Source organism: Cnephaeus nilssonii (assembly GCF_951640355.1).
Source record: "Cnephaeus nilssonii genome assembly, chromosome: 6".
In the NCBI taxonomy this organism is placed as follows: Eukaryota; Metazoa; Chordata; class Mammalia; order Chiroptera; family Vespertilionidae; genus Cnephaeus; species Cnephaeus nilssonii.
The window spans coordinates 53,829,161-53,846,203 of NC_137077.1; the positions used below are offsets into that span (position 1 = coordinate 53,829,161).

General features: G+C 46.5%; 1 protein-coding gene across 3 annotated transcripts; it reads right to left on the reverse strand.

Moving 5' to 3' along the window:
• Positions 1–2,820: 2,820 nt before the first annotated feature.
• On the reverse strand, positions 2,821–15,356 carry NACA (nascent polypeptide associated complex subunit alpha). 3 transcript variants are annotated; one of them, XM_079775907.1, is made up of 9 exons: positions 15,216–15,356; positions 14,282–14,353; positions 6,043–11,943; positions 4,760–4,845; positions 4,508–4,585; positions 4,003–4,149; positions 3,469–3,597; positions 3,144–3,266; positions 2,821–2,948 (listed from the first exon to the last, which is right to left on the reverse strand). In XM_079775907.1, exons 2-9 carry the CDS (start codon positions 14,349–14,351, stop codon positions 2,934–2,936), a joined length of 6,549 nt encoding a protein of 2,182 aa, XP_079632033.1. In that variant the 5' UTR covers positions 14,352–14,353; positions 15,216–15,356; the 3' UTR covers positions 2,821–2,933. The 3 variants fall into 3 exon arrangements, with proteins under 3 accessions (XP_079632033.1, XP_079632032.1, XP_079632031.1); XM_079775906.1 differs by lacking the exon at positions 6,043–11,943 and having other exon boundaries at positions 15,216–15,302; XM_079775905.1 differs by lacking the exons at positions 2,821–2,948; positions 3,144–3,266; positions 3,469–3,597; ... (3 more) ...; positions 14,282–14,353; positions 15,216–15,356 and having other exon boundaries at positions 4,853–7,354; positions 7,691–11,788.
• Between the last annotated feature and the right edge of the window lie 1,687 nt (positions 15,357–17,043).

Below are 17,043 nucleotides of genomic sequence, written 5' to 3' on the forward strand. Positions count from 1 at the left end.
TTATTAGTTCCAAAGACTAGGTTTCCTTTTTGTATGACCAAATGGATAGCTGTGGCATTCATGTTAGCAGGAAATACATATGGAAAAATTTTGATGGGGTAGATAATGGAACTAATTTTGTGGATCTCAAATTAATCAGATTTGAGAGAAACCAAGAATGATGTTAAGGAAACTAATTTGAGGAAGGAAAGACAAATGCAGCCATGCATGCAGTGTCCCCTGGAATTAGCAACTAGGTGACCCTGATGAGAACATTTATTTGTTGGAGAGGTAAAGGTCAAAAGCCAGACTACAGTGGATTGGATAGGTAATGAAAAGAAATACATCTATCTCCGTTGATAATTCTTAGAAATAAAGTTGAAGTGAAAAGCAATGTGCAGGAAGATGTGTAATATATAATACACAATTTTATTTAAAGTTTCCAAATTTGCAGAAGGCTACCTTTTTTTTGGGTATATAAAATAGGTACTAAGAGCATCAACTCATGTACAGAAATTGACCAACCAATTTATGATAGTGGTTACCTGTGAGGGGGGAAATAGAACTGAGAAAGAGTATACGGGGGGCCTCAACTTTTTTTTTTTGGGGGGGGATAATGCTTATTTTCTTAAAAAACAGGTGTACACACAGCCTTTTATCTACATGCTTTCAATTATTTAATAATTTAAAAATCAATTTTTAAGTGAATGGTAGAAACATGGTGAGAATATAGCTAAGGAACTAAACTGGTCCACTACATTTCCCACCCCCTAAAAAATAAGGGTCATTTAGTAAACCTGTGCCAGTTTCAGATTCTTAGCAAATACTTTCAACAATCCTTTGTTTTGTAGTAGGTCTATTTTTATAGATGAAGCCAGACGTTAAGGTATCATTGTTAAATGGTTTACCAAATATTTGAACACAGGTATTTAATCAGTTTGAGAACCAGGAAGGAGTAATTCCTCTTTAAAAGGTTTGTTTAAACCAGGGGTCCTCAAACTTTTTAAACAGGGGGCCAGTTCACTGTCCCTCAGACCGTTGGAGGGCCAGACTATAGTTTAAAAAAGAACTATGAACAAATTCCTATGCACACTGCACATATCTTATTTTGAAGTAAAAAACCAAAAACAGCAAAAACACCCGCATGTGGCCCGCGGGCCGTAGTTTGAGGACGCCTGGTTTAAACTATACATCCCATAATCATTTTGTGACAAAGGAAGTTAGTTGTACATTTCAAGGATGGTGGGAAAAATGGTTAAGGGAAAGGAATCAATGGTAGAAAGGGTTAGCAATAGCAAGGTCCTTGAGGTGGGAACAGAACTACAGCACTGGTGGCTCTAACAGCCTTGAACAAGACAATTCTCTAAAAAAGTAACCAAGAATTGGCATTTCAACTGTACAGAAGGATGAGGAAATTTTGAGTTAGTATCCTTAAATTTCTCCCTGAAGTGAGAATTACTGGCTGTCTCAGATTTGCAGCCAAGGGGCCTATTGTTAGCTAATGAAACTAATCTGTTCTATCCCAGTGAAATGGAAGCAGGACATGTTTCTCAGTCAGAAGTCAATTTGTGCTTCTCAAGGATAGCCTGCCACAAAGAAAAGGTACATACAATACTTTAAGTGACTGACTTTGGGGAAGTCATTTAACCTCTTTGGTCCTTAGCTTTCACATCACTAAAATAATGCTCTCATAGGAACTAAGAAAACTAGATTCAATAAAATGTCTATAAATTTTAGATCCAAAAGTCTTCCATGATGTTAATCTTCCTTCCTAACATTCCTTCTAGGTATATCACTTATTCATTTTAGATTCTTGCTTGTAAGTTACTTGTAGCCTTCCTATTCCCAAATTTTAGTTCCTTGCTTTACCCCAGACCATATTAACAACCTAAATCAAGAAACTTTAACTTTACTCTTCTTAGGACTTCTACAGCACTATTTATATAAACGGGGTAATCACATGTACGTTTGCTTGGTACAGTTCTGGTTTTCACTCATTGTTTTAGCATGATTAAGGCTACCCTAATCATAATTTACTCTGTAGATTACAATGTGTGAGAACAGAGTGTTTGCATTGTATGTAACAGTAAAAATCTTTCCCTTCATAAGGTAGCTTCTGATGTTATATAAAGTGTGGTCTTTTCATCACATCCATTATGCAATCTCTCCAATCCTCTATCAAGCTCTTACATGTCAAAATGTAATCAATGTGCATTGCCTCTCACAAAGGAAAGATAAGGTCCAAAATGTTCAGAAAGACTGTAGGTTAGAGGAGCCTGATTATTAAATAAAGAAGAATCAGCATGTGATAACGGTTAACACCTGGGAAAGAAACTGAAAACAAGAAAGTCAACAAGTTGGTCTCTGAAGACAAGGTCTAGACCAGTGGTTTGCCGCTCTGTTGACTAATGAGTTTGCTGACCACTGACCTAGACTCTCAATTCCAATAATTACAGGCTGTTGTTGTTCCTTGTGATTAAACCCCTATCCCAGTGGTCGGCAAACTCATTAGTCAACAGAGCGGCAAACTGCAGTTTGCCGACCACTGGTCTTGACAATAGGGTGGCAAAGGCCTGCGGTGAGCTATAAGGGGTCAATGGGAGATAAAAAAGGACATATGTAATACTTTCAACAATAAAGTTCAAAAAAAGGGTCTTAACATATAGCCTGGTACATACAATACTTTCCTTCTTACAAGAAGTGAAAAGGCTGAGATTTTTAAGGGGTAATCTGTGGCACTAAATCTTTTCAGCTGAAGCTGAGGTCTTAAGAGTAATAAATGTGCTTTCATTTCTAGAGTCTTCATGCTTTCTGGGGGGAAGAGATCAAGCACCCACTGAGTTCATCCCACAAGAAGCCATAACTTTATTAATGATAGAAACAGTACAAATTTCAAACCAAGCTGCAGTAACTCTTTTGAAACACACACAAAAAGTGTCCTCCTTTTTAGATGGTTACATTGTTAATTCCTGTTAAGAGAAAAGAGATAATCAGAGTTATAATAGGCAAACTGACAGAATTCAGGTCACTAAAACTTAAGGCATCTCAAGACAGGCTTTGGAATGAGGTTTCCTAATTGGCTGATAATCAACATAAGAAAATCAAGTCACCCATAATTGGTCAGGTCACTCCAGGGAGTCAGGAATAAAGGCTTGGACACTTACCATAATAGCATTTACAATATCATTACTGTTGTTCTTCAGGGCTCGGACTGCCTTTGCTCTTGACACATTTGCTTGTGACATGACCAATTCTATGTCCTTAACTTCCACACCTGTTTCATCAACCTAAGAGAGAGGGAAAAATAAACGTAATAAACTAAAGGCAAGAACAACTTCAGTATAGTTTGTTGGAGTCAGCAGTCTCTTAACTCAAAAACTATTTCACTCAATGGGATTTAAGAGACTAAAACAATATAGAACCCACCCATCAATACAAACATAATACGACCTGGAGAGAATTAAAAGTATAAAAGATTTCCTTATATACCTCTTCCTCTTCACTCTCCTCTTGTACAGTTGGAGTCTGTGTGTTTTCTTGAATGTTTGAGACAGCTTCACCTTGAACTTTGAATTTCTCAGCAGCTGCTAGCTGTGCTTGCTGAGATAAATCCTCAATCTGTAGAGCAGAAAATATGAGATTCGTGTGAATAGATCTGTCTGTATTAAGTGAAAGAAATTATGTACATATTTCCCAAACTTGCACTCTAAACTCACTTCAGGTTAACTTACTGTATAACGTACTATAGTTATGTAGCTTTAAATAGTTTGCCCTCACTCAGATTCTAGTAGCTTATGTAGAAGTAGCTTATGTTTAAAGCAGTGATTTTCAACTGGAGGGGATATCCAATATCTGGAGGTTTTTTATTTTTTTATTACAACTGGATGTGATCCTGCTAAATAAAACATCTATAATGTACAGGGCAGCCCCCTTCCACAACAAAGAATTACTGACCCAAAATATCAATGGTGCTGAGCTCGAGAAACCCTAGTCTAGAGCAAGTCCCACGAAAACTTTCCTTACCTTGGCTTCCCCAAAAACTATGTAGGTATCTGAAGCAGGGCTCTTGTACACATCTGGTTTTGTGATGACAAAGAGGATATTCTTAGATTTCCGTATAGTGACCCTAGTAACCCCTGTAACCTGTCGAAGACCCAGCTTGGACATAGCCTAAGGAACAAAAGAACATCAGGTTTTCAATTTTTTTTTAGAAGCAGCTTCAGGAAGTAAGGACCATAGTAATACCACATCCAAAAGAAAGCCTTTTTCTGGGCTGAGAAAAGTTTATATAAGAATACAGAATTGATTCCTAGAACTTCTGCCACAATAGATTCTGTTATTTTAATTAAACATGATTCTACTACCACCAAGAGTTTCTCCCCTTTAAAGTTGCTTCATCAGAAATGGTCTTTCAAAACAAACAAACAAACAAACAAACAAACAAACAAACAAACAAACAAGCAAACAAACAAACAAACAAAAAGGAAGTCACTGGACACTGGTCCTTGTTTATAACTTAAAGTATTACCTTCCGTGCCTTCTTTTCACTCCGGCTCTGTTTTGCTTTACTGACTGGTTCTTCATCAATTTCAGCCGCCGCAGCCAGCTAAAATAAAACAGTAAGCTGAAATGTTAAGACTTGGATTCCACAATCTCCCTGTGGTTTTCCCTTTATGAAAGTGTACAGCTCCAAAGATGCAAGTCATCTTCTCTGTCAACCCTGGTTCTGCAGTGCTTCCTTATTCCAAGTACTTATACCAATGAGTAAGAGAATATCCACCTGGGCTTGTTGTGTGGTTGCCTGTGTGGAATCTTGTTCTTCGAGCTCTGGTACTGATTCATCACTGTCAGATTCTGTTCCAGACCCTAGGAGGCAAAATAAGTTTTACTAATTTATAGTGGAGATTAAAAGGAGGCTTGTCACCATGGCTTGCTTAGACTAGAGGTCACTGGCTTATTTTAAACCTTGTAAAGTTAAATGTAAATCAACTGACTTGTATAAAGTCAGCTTGATAGTCCCCCCACTTAGTCACAAACTAGTGTGTATACATCCATTAAAGACCCAGCCCCAGAAATGAGAGGTAATTACTAGATTCAGCTGAACAGTTTATATGCTATAACTGCTTCCTTTCCCTCAAGGTCTTCACTTCTTGGCATAGGCAAACACCAATGACCTATGTAACTCCAACAACTACCCAATAGCCCAACCATCCCAGAAAGGTTCTGGCGACAAGGTGTCTGCAGATATACTGAAGTGAAAAACTTTCACATTGTGGCAGCAGGTGAGGAAGGGAACTTTCCCCTCATCCTTTAAACTAGGTTTGGGGAGGCCAGAAGCAGTTATGCACACACATTTAGCCTTATTTTCAAACTACTGACCCCAGCAATTTGATCTAATAAATATTACTTAAAGATTCTCAATGATGCCAACCTACAGTTCCAATAGTCACCTTTACTAGTTATTGTCCTGTGACCTCTCCCATTTCTTTCAAACATAATTCACATATTTTAAGTTTTCCTCAATTTGAAAGGCCAAGCACAATAGACTACTAAGGGAAAAAAGCATACACCTGCACCATTCTCAGGCTAGGAAAAATAGGTCTTTTAAACAAAGGAAGTCTCTGGGCACTGGTCCTTACTAATTCTAAGAAGGGAACAGAAATTCAAATAGTTTCAATATTCAATAGCTTCCCAATATTTTAGCAAATCCCAGGCCCAGGGACAAGGTTAGTGATGTGGTAGAAATTAGAGCAAATTAAGGTCTAGTAGGTCTTTGGTTTTCAACATCACATCAGTTAGATAAAATGATGGAAACTCAGGGTTAGTCTGGATCCCCATTATACAAGATGATACACAATGGATTATCTGAAATGATGAAAACCAAGATTGTTCCACATTCCTAGAGCTTTTGCACTTAAAATGATCATTCTAATTCTATGTTCTATGTTCAAACACAAGCAGATATTCTGGACAAAGTGGCGCATCCTAGGGTTAGTAATGGTGGGTAGCCCCCAGGAGGAGTGTGGGCGACACACCATGCACACAGCAAACCAAGGCAAATACCCTTGTTGTTCTTCAGAACAGGTTGCTTGGCAGAGGGGGTTGGGGCAGGGATCCCAGCAGGTTTGGGGGTGGGCATGTTGACGAGGACCGACTGGAAAGGCACTCCCCCCGAGATTGGTTCCGGGGGAATCAGAGGCGGCAGCTCATCCTCATCAGCGGGGGCTGAGGGCTTACAGGATGATTCCAGCATCAGCCCAGGTGAGGACGGCAGAGGTTGCTGTTTAGGAAGCAGAGGGGGAACTGGGGAGGGAGCAAGAGGCAGAGAGACTGATGGGGTGGGTGCTGGAGAGGCAGATGCTGATCCAGCTTTAGGAAGGGCCTTCTCAGAAGCCGCTGTTGCTAGAGGTGTAGATGTCTCAGACTTTGGATGAGGAGCCAAGGGACCCTTTGGAGAATGAGAAGAATCTTTGCCCTTCAAGGGAGAAATAGGGAGGACTTCTGGAGTCTTTGGAGAAGTGCCTTTCTGAGTGGAGACTGTCAGTAGAGGGGTTGGAGGAGCCACTGTAGAAAGGGGTCCTTTAGTACCATTCTTAGCTGAGGGATCTGGGCACACAGGAGGTGAACTCTTCTTGGCTGGTGGACCTTTCTGAGTGGGAGCTAGGATGACTGGTGCACTTTCTGAAGCTGGGGCAGCAAGTGCTGCTTTGAGAGCTGTGGAGCCTTCTTTTATTGCGAGCCCTTTAGATGCCTGAGGGGCAGTGGATACCGAGGGACATGTGACCGGGACTGGTAAAGCAGCGGACTCTTTGGAGGATGGGATAGCTGGGCCACCTATGGGGGCTAGGGTAGCTGAGGGCTCTTTGGAGGATGGAGTTTTAGCTGGGGTTCTTTTAGGAGATGGAGTTGCTGGGGCCCCTTTGGGGGCTGGAGGAGTCACAGCTGAAGGAGTAGGAGCCCCTTTGGGAGCTGGCGTAGCTGAGGGCTCTTTGGGGGGTGGAGTTGCTGAGGCCCCTTTGGGGGCTGGGGTTTTCTTTGGGGATGAAGTTGTTGGGGCCCCTTTGGGGGCTGGGGCAGCTGAGAGCTCTTTGGGAGATGAAGTTGATGGGGTCCCTTTGGGGGCTGGGGTCGCTGAGGGGTCTTTGGGAGCTTGAGGAGTCACAGCTGAAGGAGTAGGAGCCGCTTTGGGGCCTGGTGTAGCTGAGACCTCTTTGGGGGATGGAGTTTTAGCTGGGGTTCTTTTAGGAGATGGAGTTGCTGGGGCCCCTTTGGGGGTTGGTGTTGCTGGGACCCCTTTGGGGGCTGGAGCTGCTGGAACCCCTTTGGGAGCTGGGGTATCTGAGGGCTCTTTGGGGGATAGAGTTGCTGGGGCCCCTTTGGGGGCTGGGGCAGCAGCAGCTGAGGGCTCTTTGGGGGCTGGAGTTGCTGGGGTATCTGAGAGCTCTTTGGGAGATGGAGCTGCTGGGGCCCCTTTGGGGGCTGGGGTTCGTTTTGGGGCTGAAGTTGCTGGGGCCCCTTTAGGGGTTGGTGCAGCGGCAGCTGAGGGCTCTTTGGGAGATGGAGTTGTTGGGGCCCCTTTGGGGGCTGGAGTTGCTGGGGCCCCTTTGGGGGCTGTAGTTGCTGGGGTATCTGAGGGCTCTTTGGGGGCTGGGGCAGTGGAGGGCTCTTTTGGGGCTGGAGCTGCTGGGGCCCCTTTGGGGGCTGGGGTTCGTTTGGGGGCTGAAGTTGCTGGGGCCCCTTTAGGGGTTGGTGCAGCGGCAGCTGAGGGCTCTTTGGGAGATGGAGTTGTTGGGGCCCCTTTGGGGGCTGGAGTTGCTGGGGTATCTGAGGGCTCTTTGGGGGCTGGGGCAGTGGAGGGCTCTTTGGGGGCTGGAGCTGCTGGGGCCCCTTTGGGGGCTGGGGTTCGTTTGGGGGCTGAAGTTGCTGGGGCCCCTTTAGGGGTTGGTGCAGCGGCAGCTGAGGGCTCTTTGGGAGATGGAGTTGTTGGGGCCCCTTTGGGGGCTGGAGTTGCTGGGGTATCTGAGGGCTCTTTGGGGGCTGGGGCAGTGGAGGGCTCTTTGGGGGCTGGAGCTGCTGGGGCCCCTTTGGGGGCTGGGGTTCTTTTGGGGGCTGAAGTTGCTGGGGCCCCTTTGGGGGCTGGAGTTGCTGGGGTATCTGAGAGTTTTTTGGGAGCTGGAGCTGCTGGGCCCCCTTTGGGGGCTGGAGGTGCTGGGGTATCTGAGGGTTTTTTGGGAGATGGAGCTGCTGGGCCCCCTTTGGGGGCTGGGGCAGCTGAGGGCTCTTTGGGAGCTGGAGCTGCTGGGCCCCCTTTGGGGGCTGGGGCAGCTGAGGGCTCTTTGGGAGATGGAGCTGCTGGGCCCCCTTTGGGGGCTGGAGGTGCTGGGGTATCTGAGAGTTTTTTGGGAGATGGAGTTGCTGGGGCTTCTTTGGGGGCTGGGGCAGCTGAGGGCTCTTTGGGTGATGGAGTTGCTGGGGTATCTGAGAGTTTTTTGGGAGATGGAGCTGCTGGGGCTTCTTTGGGGGCTGGGGCAGCTGAGGGCTCTTTGGGTGATGGAGTTGCTGGGGTATCTGAGAGTTTTTTGGGAGATGGAGCTGCTGAGCTCTTATTACCTGGGGCAGCTGAGGGCTCTTTGGGTGATGGAGTTGTGGGGATATCTGAGAGTTTTTTGGGGGCTGGAGGTGCTGGGGTATCTGAGAGTTCTTTGGGAGATGAAGCTGCTGGGGCTTCTTTGGGGGCTAGGGTATCTGAGGGCTCTTTGGAGGATGGAGTTGTTGGGGACCCTTTGGAGGTTGGGGTTCTTTTGGGAGATGAAGTTGTTGGTGCCCCTTTGGGGGATGGAGTTGCTGGGGCCCCTTTGGTGACTGGGGCACCTGAGGGCTCTTTGGGGGTTGGAGAAACCACAGCTGAGGGAGTAGGAGCCCCTTTGGAGGATGGGGTTCCTGGGGCTCTTTTGGGGGATGAAATTGCTGGGGCCCCGCTGGGGGCTGGGGTTGTTGGAGACTCTTTGGGGGGTGGCGTAGCTGGAGGCCCTGTGGGAGATGGAGTTGCTGAGGTCCCTTTGGTGAGTGGGGCAGCTGGGGACTCTCTGGGGGATGAAGTTGCTGAGGTTCCTTTAGGGGAAGGAAGGGTCATAACTGGGGAAGAGGGGGCCCCTTTGGGTGAAGAGAGAACCATAGCTGAGGGAGTGGAGGCCCCTTTGGGAGGTGGGGTAGCTGGGGCTCCGTTGGGAGAGGAAGGAGTCATAGCTGGAGGAGGAGGAGTCTCTTTAGGGGATGATTTTGCTGGCCCCCCTTTGGGGGATGGAGGGACAGCAGCTGGGGAAGTAGGGGCCCCTTTGGGGGATGGAGGGGTGGGGGAATGCTTCTTGGTTAGTGATCCCTTAGGGACTTGAAAAGAAAAACTGGCCTCTGGAAGAAAGGAAGCTTCAATCAGAGAAACAGGAGCTGAGAGATTTCCAGCAGGAGTATCAGAGCTAGCAGGCACACTTTTAGAAACGGGAGCAAGAGTTAAGGTAGTAGAAGTAGCCGAACCCTTCTTGGTTGGAGGTCTTCCAGTCTGAGGAGACACACTAGTCCCTAAAGAAGATGGGGATTCAGCTAGGTAAGCTCCTTTGGAAGATGCAGCAACAGAATCGCCAACATCCTCAGTTGGGCATCTTTCAGGAGAGGAGGCCACAAATGCCAATGCTGAGGTATGAGAAATACCATGACCTGCCTCTGTAACTTGAGGATTACCAGCTGGGGGAAGAGAGGGAAAGGGTTCCGATTTGGGAATTTCAGAAGACAGTGCCACAGTAGCTGGAGAAACAGAAACATTCTGTGGGCATAACGTCACGGCTGGAGCCACAGAACAACTTTCAGAGGTGGGAGGAACCAAAGGTAAAGTAGTAAGAGCAGAGGTACCCTTCTTGGCTGGGTGGCTTTTAGGTGCTAAAGAGACAGTTCCTTCTGGAAAAGGGCTGGCTGTACTTGTAGGAGTGGAGGTTCCTTTGGTAGTTGTAGGAGTCCCCCCAGAAGTGGCAGCACTTTCCAAAGGAAATGTAGCTGCACTCGGAGCAGTAAGAGAACCTCTGAGAAGCGGACTGGTGGGGTCTGGACTTGCAGAAGGATCTGTCTTGAGTAGAGAGGCTGGGGAAATAGCACCCAGAGGAGAGGGAGAAGTAGCAGCTGGCTTACCTACAGGCAGAGGCTCTACTCGGCTTTTGTTAGCTAAGGTGACTTCAGGACAAAGAGATACTTCCAGAGAAGATGATGTACTTTGGGGAGAGGGAGGATTCTGAGGGGCTGCCAGCGTCAATGGTAGTACAATAGGGTCTTTCTTGGTAGGAAGTCCTGCCAGGGGTGGTGAAATAGGGGTTCCTACAGGAGAGGCAGGTACAGTTTGGTGATCTTTCTGTGTTGGGAACTTGACCAATTGTGAAGCAGGGAGACTTTTGAGTGCCTCAGGTGCTGGCAGAGGAGGAGAGCCTGGTATCTCCAGAGCAGTTGTTACCCAAGGAGAAGGAAGCTCTTTGGGAGCCACAGGTGCCATAGCCAAGGCAGTATGGGAAGCTGAGCTCTTATTACTTAGGAGACCTGATGAAATTGGAGGAGACACACAAGTAGCACTTACAACCTCAAAGGTGGTAGGTGTGGCAGAAATTGTGGAGGGGTTAGTCATCACAAGTGAGGTAATTCCAACAGAAGAAACAGGAGCTTTTTTCAAGCCTGGACTTCCTGGAGAAGCAGGAGGCATCTGGGCCACTAAGGGCTGCTGATGAGTGGCATTAGGAGAGCCTTTGGGAGTGAGAGAAGCTGTAGGAGCTAAGGGAGAAGAGACAGGTGCACTTGAGGAACCAGAAGAGCTGTAGGAGGATACACTAGAGATGGTAGAGAGTCCCTTGTCAACAGACAGAGCCAGAGAGGAAGCTGGAGCCCCCACTGGAAAGGCAGCTACAGCAGCGGGAACCACCTCATTTCTGGAAGGAAGGGGAGAAATTATAGATTGCTGAGTAGGATAAGAGGCCCCTATGGGAGAATGGTCTACAGAAATGGTATCCACTACAGAATCTGACAGAATATTAGGGCCTGTTTGACCTACAGATTGGACCGGAGAACCAAGACAACTCTGATGTGAAGGTACAAAGTGAGAGCCCATAGAAGTGAGGAAAACTGGGGGGACGTTGGGAGTCACAGGAACAGACTGGGTTTTAAGAGGTAAGGCAGCAGGTGGACTAAGGGGTCCCTGCAGGCTGAGGCTTACAGAGTTTTGTGAAGTCAGAGCTGAGGAAACAGGTATGCCTTTGACCTGAGGGGAAGTGATGGCTAGGGGAGGAGTGGGTGGTGTCTGAGCACATGAGGCTACTCCAGATGGAACAGAAGAGGCCAAGGGAGTTATAAGCTGGGAAGGAACAGCACTGGCCGTATATGGAGGAATGGGGGTAACTTTTGGATTAGGGACTACTTGAGAGGGAGCTTGAAGAGGAGAGGTCTTTGGTTCTGAGGAAGCAACGGGAGCTGACAAGGGTGTCACTGACCCTGACTTAGCCACAGCAGCTGAAGGAGGTGGACTAATAGGGTTAGGTGGGTCAGCAGAACTCTTCTGAACTGAGTGGGGAGGCAAGGCCACCAGAGTTAAGGGAGCTGAAGAGGGATGGGCACCTTTCAGAGTTGGAGTTATCATGGGAGAGGCCAGAGCTAAGGCAGCTGGGGAGATGGGAGGCCCTATTAGGTTTGGTAGGAAAGCTGGGGTGTCAGGGAGCGTAGGGGCAGCTCCCAAGGGCAGGGCTGTCCCAGAGGATGCCTGTGGAAAAGGAGCTTCAAAAGGGGTAGAGGCAATAGTAGAGGGAGGACGGAATGGGGCAGGCTGGTTAGGGGTTGCCAGAGGGTACTGTTGTGGGGGCAGGGAGCAAGAAGGGGGAAGGGTTGGCACAGGCTGCCCTAAGGCAGCAGTGACACTCAAGGCTGAAGACACAGGAAGCACAGCTGGAGGAGAAAAGCAAAAAGGGAATAAAGGCAAGGGAAGGAAAAAAATAAAGGTGAGTTATGCAGCCCAACTTGGTACAACATGTTGCATAAGAAACACCAGAATTTTTATTCTGAGGAAAGTCACCACACAGGATTAGACAAAGGTGACAGGCAATAGCAACCCTTCAGAAACATACTTCAGGAGTCAAGTAAGAATACACCCTCCCTTCCTTCCTCAAATGAACTCCAAGCCTTTCTCACAGGCCACAGAATCACACCACAAAAACAGCTGTTCCACCCTGTCCACCAGGGTCCGCGAACTAATTAAAACAGATACTGACAACCAGAATAAGGAAGGTGGTGAGTGCTGGTGATGATGAGGAATCAGAGCTAAATGAGAAAAAACCAGGTCTTTATATGCTCAGGTTCCCACTAGGTCAGGAAAAACTGACTCTTTGAATAAAGCTTAAAGAAGTGGGTGTCTGGCAGAAATCAATTCTCATAAAGTTGAAACGCTTCAGAATTTAATACTAAACTATTAAATTAGTCACTCAGCCTCCCTGTGCTTCGGCTTGCTTACCCAAAACAAACAAAAAGAACAAGTGAGTTGTACTCCATAGTCTACAGACCTTCCCAGGTAATGTTACCTCCAAACATCAATCTCAGATGAATTAGACTGCCATCGAGAGAGCTTAGTCACAAGGGTAGGGACTGCATTATAATACTGTAACCCAACTTGTTAAGCCAGACTGTGGTTCTATTTTGGAAGTAGGGAATTGCAGTGGAGAGAATACATTGGATCCCCACCTCTTAATGTGGATAAGTATGTCATTCTGTCAAAATAGACCAGTATCTGGCATTAGAGTAAAGCTAAGCAAGATATTCTGAATGACAGAAAAATCCATGCTTACTATTCAGGAGATAACACAGGTGTAGAATAACAAATGCTCAACACTTTGAAGGGAGTATTTAAAATAAAACAAAACAAAAAAGCCTGTAGCATGCAAATTCACAATTTTCTTAAAGTATTGTAGCACAGAAAAGACAGGCAGCTCAACCAGTTTTTCTTGAAGGGTTGGTAGGTAAAAGTCTTATGTTTAAAATGCAGTGCTTTCAAACATAATCAGAATTTGAAACTTAGAATGTTTTCCTCTGATGGGATAAGGACCAAATTACTTGGTTTAGACACCTTAACCTATTTCCTGAGATAGTTTTCTCAGGCACTCTTAATTATGTAATGGCATTCCTTTTGAAGCCTGAAACCAAATTATTCGAAATTCATCTGAATTTCACTCTCCACATTTGTAAAATCAAGTTGTTTAACAGGACACTACATTTTTTATTTAGCACCAAATTACAGGATCTTCAGAGAGCAGTCCTTTAGTCCCTTGTGGTTCAAAGATTTCACATAGCTCATTCCCAAACTCAGGGACGCCCTCCCTTTTCTTTACCAGCAGCTGTATTAATCTCTTCAGCTGCTGAAATCAGACAGGTGGAGAGGGAGAACTTTAACACTTTCAACTATAAACAACTCTATTTTAATTCCAGAAGACGGGAATTGTTCTTAAGTGACAGGTGCAGTTAAAAAAAATTAATTTACTGTAAGAAAAAAAAAATGACACCCTGAAGATTCCCTTCATTTAGTTTTACACAACTCGGCAAGATCTTCATTAAAAAAGTATTTTCACTACTCCCTTTCTCAAGTATTATAGAGATGCACTTTAACCAGAATTCAAAACTTGCCTTTACACTATGTTCTACACTCATTAGTTTCAAAGCTGAGTAATCCTCAAAGGGAAGCTTTATTTCAATTCTGGGTTCCAGACAAGCTGTTGAACATCTCATCACCAATCCATAAAACAAGTAAAAACCGACCCACGAGGGTCCGTGGTCCCAGGACACATTCACCACAGCACACATCGCATTCAGACATGTGACGTGGGCACAATGCCAAGCTCTGCCATCTAAAACCTCGATGCAACTTGCTGGCTGGAACTTCATAAAAGCTCAGGTCTCCTTGGCCTGCCAGGGTGTCAGCCAGTTCCAAGAGGTAAGAATCACCGAGCCCCTGCCCAGCTCAGTTTTTCTCATTGCCCCACCTACAAAACCGGCCAGGGAGCTTTTTATGTTCTTGAACCTTAAATATACGGTTTTTATCCCACTCCCAAATGAAGCCCCTTCCAAGGACAGCTGTTAAGATTACGGACTCTCATCCCTGGTAAGAGCGACAGGCTCACCGTCTTTAATAAGAGACAACTCTGGAAGACCCAAGTGTATTCTGTCACTTTACCCACCGAATGGTTTTAGGGCCAATCTCACAATTTCAATGATGGGCACGGGGACGAGGGGGTCCTACCTGTCTCAGCCTGGGGCTGTGGCAACTCTTGCTCTGTGGCAGGGACGGTTTCTGTGGCTTCACCGGGCATTTCTGAAGGAAATAAAAAGGGAGGCCGGAATGGACTGGGACCGTTTTGCGGCCCAACCCAGAGTCAGGTATTTTTAAAAACTGCAGAAAACTGTGGCGCAAGAAAATCCTGAGGGTGTTTGGGGACTGCCCTCCCCAAAGGAGCTGGCAGGCAGGAGGTGAGAAACGTGCCGTGACCGTCACATCGCTAATCAGGCGAATCGCACCTTCCTTCACGCTCTTCCCTCCGCAGAGCGCGGACCTCCCGGTCCCCAGGGGTTCGTCTGCGTCCACGCTCCCAATCCCACCCGGGCAGCAATCGGCACTGCGTTCGCCCCCCGAGAGGGGACCCCGGGCTGGCTCCGACCGCGGGAGACGCTCCTTTAACCGCCTCCCTCCACCGTTCACGCCGCCCGGGCTGCACCTCCAGGGCTCCCGTTTGCCGACTTCCGGGAATCATGAGGGAAAAGAGGGTGCCTTAAGCCCCAAACACTCGTCACCATAAGAACGCCGTGTGTGTGTGTGTGTGTGGGGGGGGGGGGGGCGGATTCCCAAGGCCGTGACCCCTTAACCTCCTACGGGTCATCCTGAAGCCGTTTCCCACAGCAGACACTTCGCTCCAGCCCCCAACACCGCAAAGGCTCCCATCACGCCAGCCCCGGACTCACAGCCCGGCCTGCGGCCCTTCTGCCCCGCTCTTGCCAGGACGCCAATCGCAGACCCCATTTTGTCCGGAGACACCAAAGCCACAAGGCCCAGGGTCGAGTAGGAAGCGGGCGGCCACGTAAAGCCTCTAACTCTCTTTAGGTCTCAGTCCCCCGGGGTGGCTTCAGCCGCAAGAAAGGCGGATGGTTGCGGATAGAGTAACAGCGAAGACACAACTTACTGTGCGGGGAGCGCGGAACCAAGATGGCGGCAGAGAGAGAGCGAGCGACTGCGTGACCCACGCCTGTTGCAGAAGGAAGCCGGGCGGAGGGGGAGGGACTAGAAATCGCTTCCGGGTCAGGAGCGGCAGCCTGTCACTTCCTCTAACTAGGGACCCGTCCGCGTCCGCCAGTCTTTTCCCGAACGGGGGTGTGGACGGTCTAAATAAGGATGAGGATTCCGAACGGGACGCGCTGGCCTGCCCGGAACTTTCTGCTCCGAGCCACGTGGTTCTGAGAGAGCCGACCCCTTCCCGCCCCCCAGGTGGAAGCATATTGATACGTGAAGGAAGGGTAAATGCAACCCGAGAAGCAACCTACCTCTGCAAATAGTCCTTCATTATTTCGACTTTTGCTTTTCCTTTCTCAAATAATGCAGGAAAATATGAGGTTTTAAATAATATGGAATGCTACAGAGATTGTATTCGCACCATTGTAAGGTAGCAGTGACCTACAGGTTAACCCTTATTTTGGAATACACAATTTTGACTGATCTTGAAGTCATATACAATTCTTTTTGTCTGACATTTTAGGCGCTTATTAGGTATCCTGAAACTCATCCATTTGGGTCCAGCACCCCACATTAAGTACCCATATAGTAGTAGTATTTTTATTTTTTTAGAGAGGGATTGAAAAACATTGCTTTTTAAAAATAATTTTTTTATTTCCAATTACAGTTGACATACATTATATTAGTTTCAGGTGTACACCCCAGTGATTAGACATTACATGGCTTACTAAGTGATCATCTTGATAAATTTAGCACCCATATGACACCACACATAGTTATTAGAATATTATCAAGAAACATTGACTTGTTGTTACACTTATTTATGCATTCACTGTTTGATTCTTGTATGTGCCCTGATCAGGAATGGAGCCTGCAACCCTGGCATATCAGGATGATGCTCTAACTAACAGACCTGGTAGAATACTACAGGGCCCAGTAATATTTTTTTTGAAATTAAATATATTTTATTGATTTTTTACAGAGAGGAAGGGAAAGGCATAGAGAGTCAGAAACATCGATGAGAGAGAAACATCGATTCAGCTGCTTCCTGCACACTCCTCACTGGGGATGTGCCCGAAACCAAGGTACATGCCCTTGACTGGAATCGAACCTGGGACCCTTCAGTCTGCAGGCCGATGCTCTATCCACTGAGCCAAACCGGTTAGGGCCCCAGTAATATTCTTGAAAAGTAGAATGTAAAATCAGTGTTTTGTTAATGAAAAGGCTCTGACTCCCATACTCTGTCAGCCCTACAAAGGACTCAACAAATACAGTATATAACCTGAACCGGTTAACACTATTTGTTTGACCTATGGCTTTAAGACAGTTGTGGCTGCCTTTTAAGGAAGCAGTGAACATTTAAAATGCTCTGAAAGCTACTTTAAAATTTTCAAAATCTTTACCATAATGAAGTGAGAATTAGGATTAGTGAATTAGGATTAAATGAGGTAGTGGAGTTTACCAGGAATGAGAAATTCTGAAATTCTCTTCAGATAAGAGAGGCAATATTGTGGAGCGATTAAGAACACAGACTATGGGCCCTGGACAGGTAACTCAGTTGGTTAGAGCTGTGGTCAGCAAACTGCGGCTCGCGAGCCACATGCGGCTCTTTGGCCCCTTGAGTGTGGCTCTTCAACAAAATACCACGGCCTGGGCGAGTCTATTTTGAAGAAGTGGTGTTAGAAGAAGTTTAAGTTTAAAAAATTTGGCTCTCCAAAGAAATTTCAGTCGTTGTACTGTTGATATTTGGCTCTGTTGACTAATGAGTTTGCCAACCACTG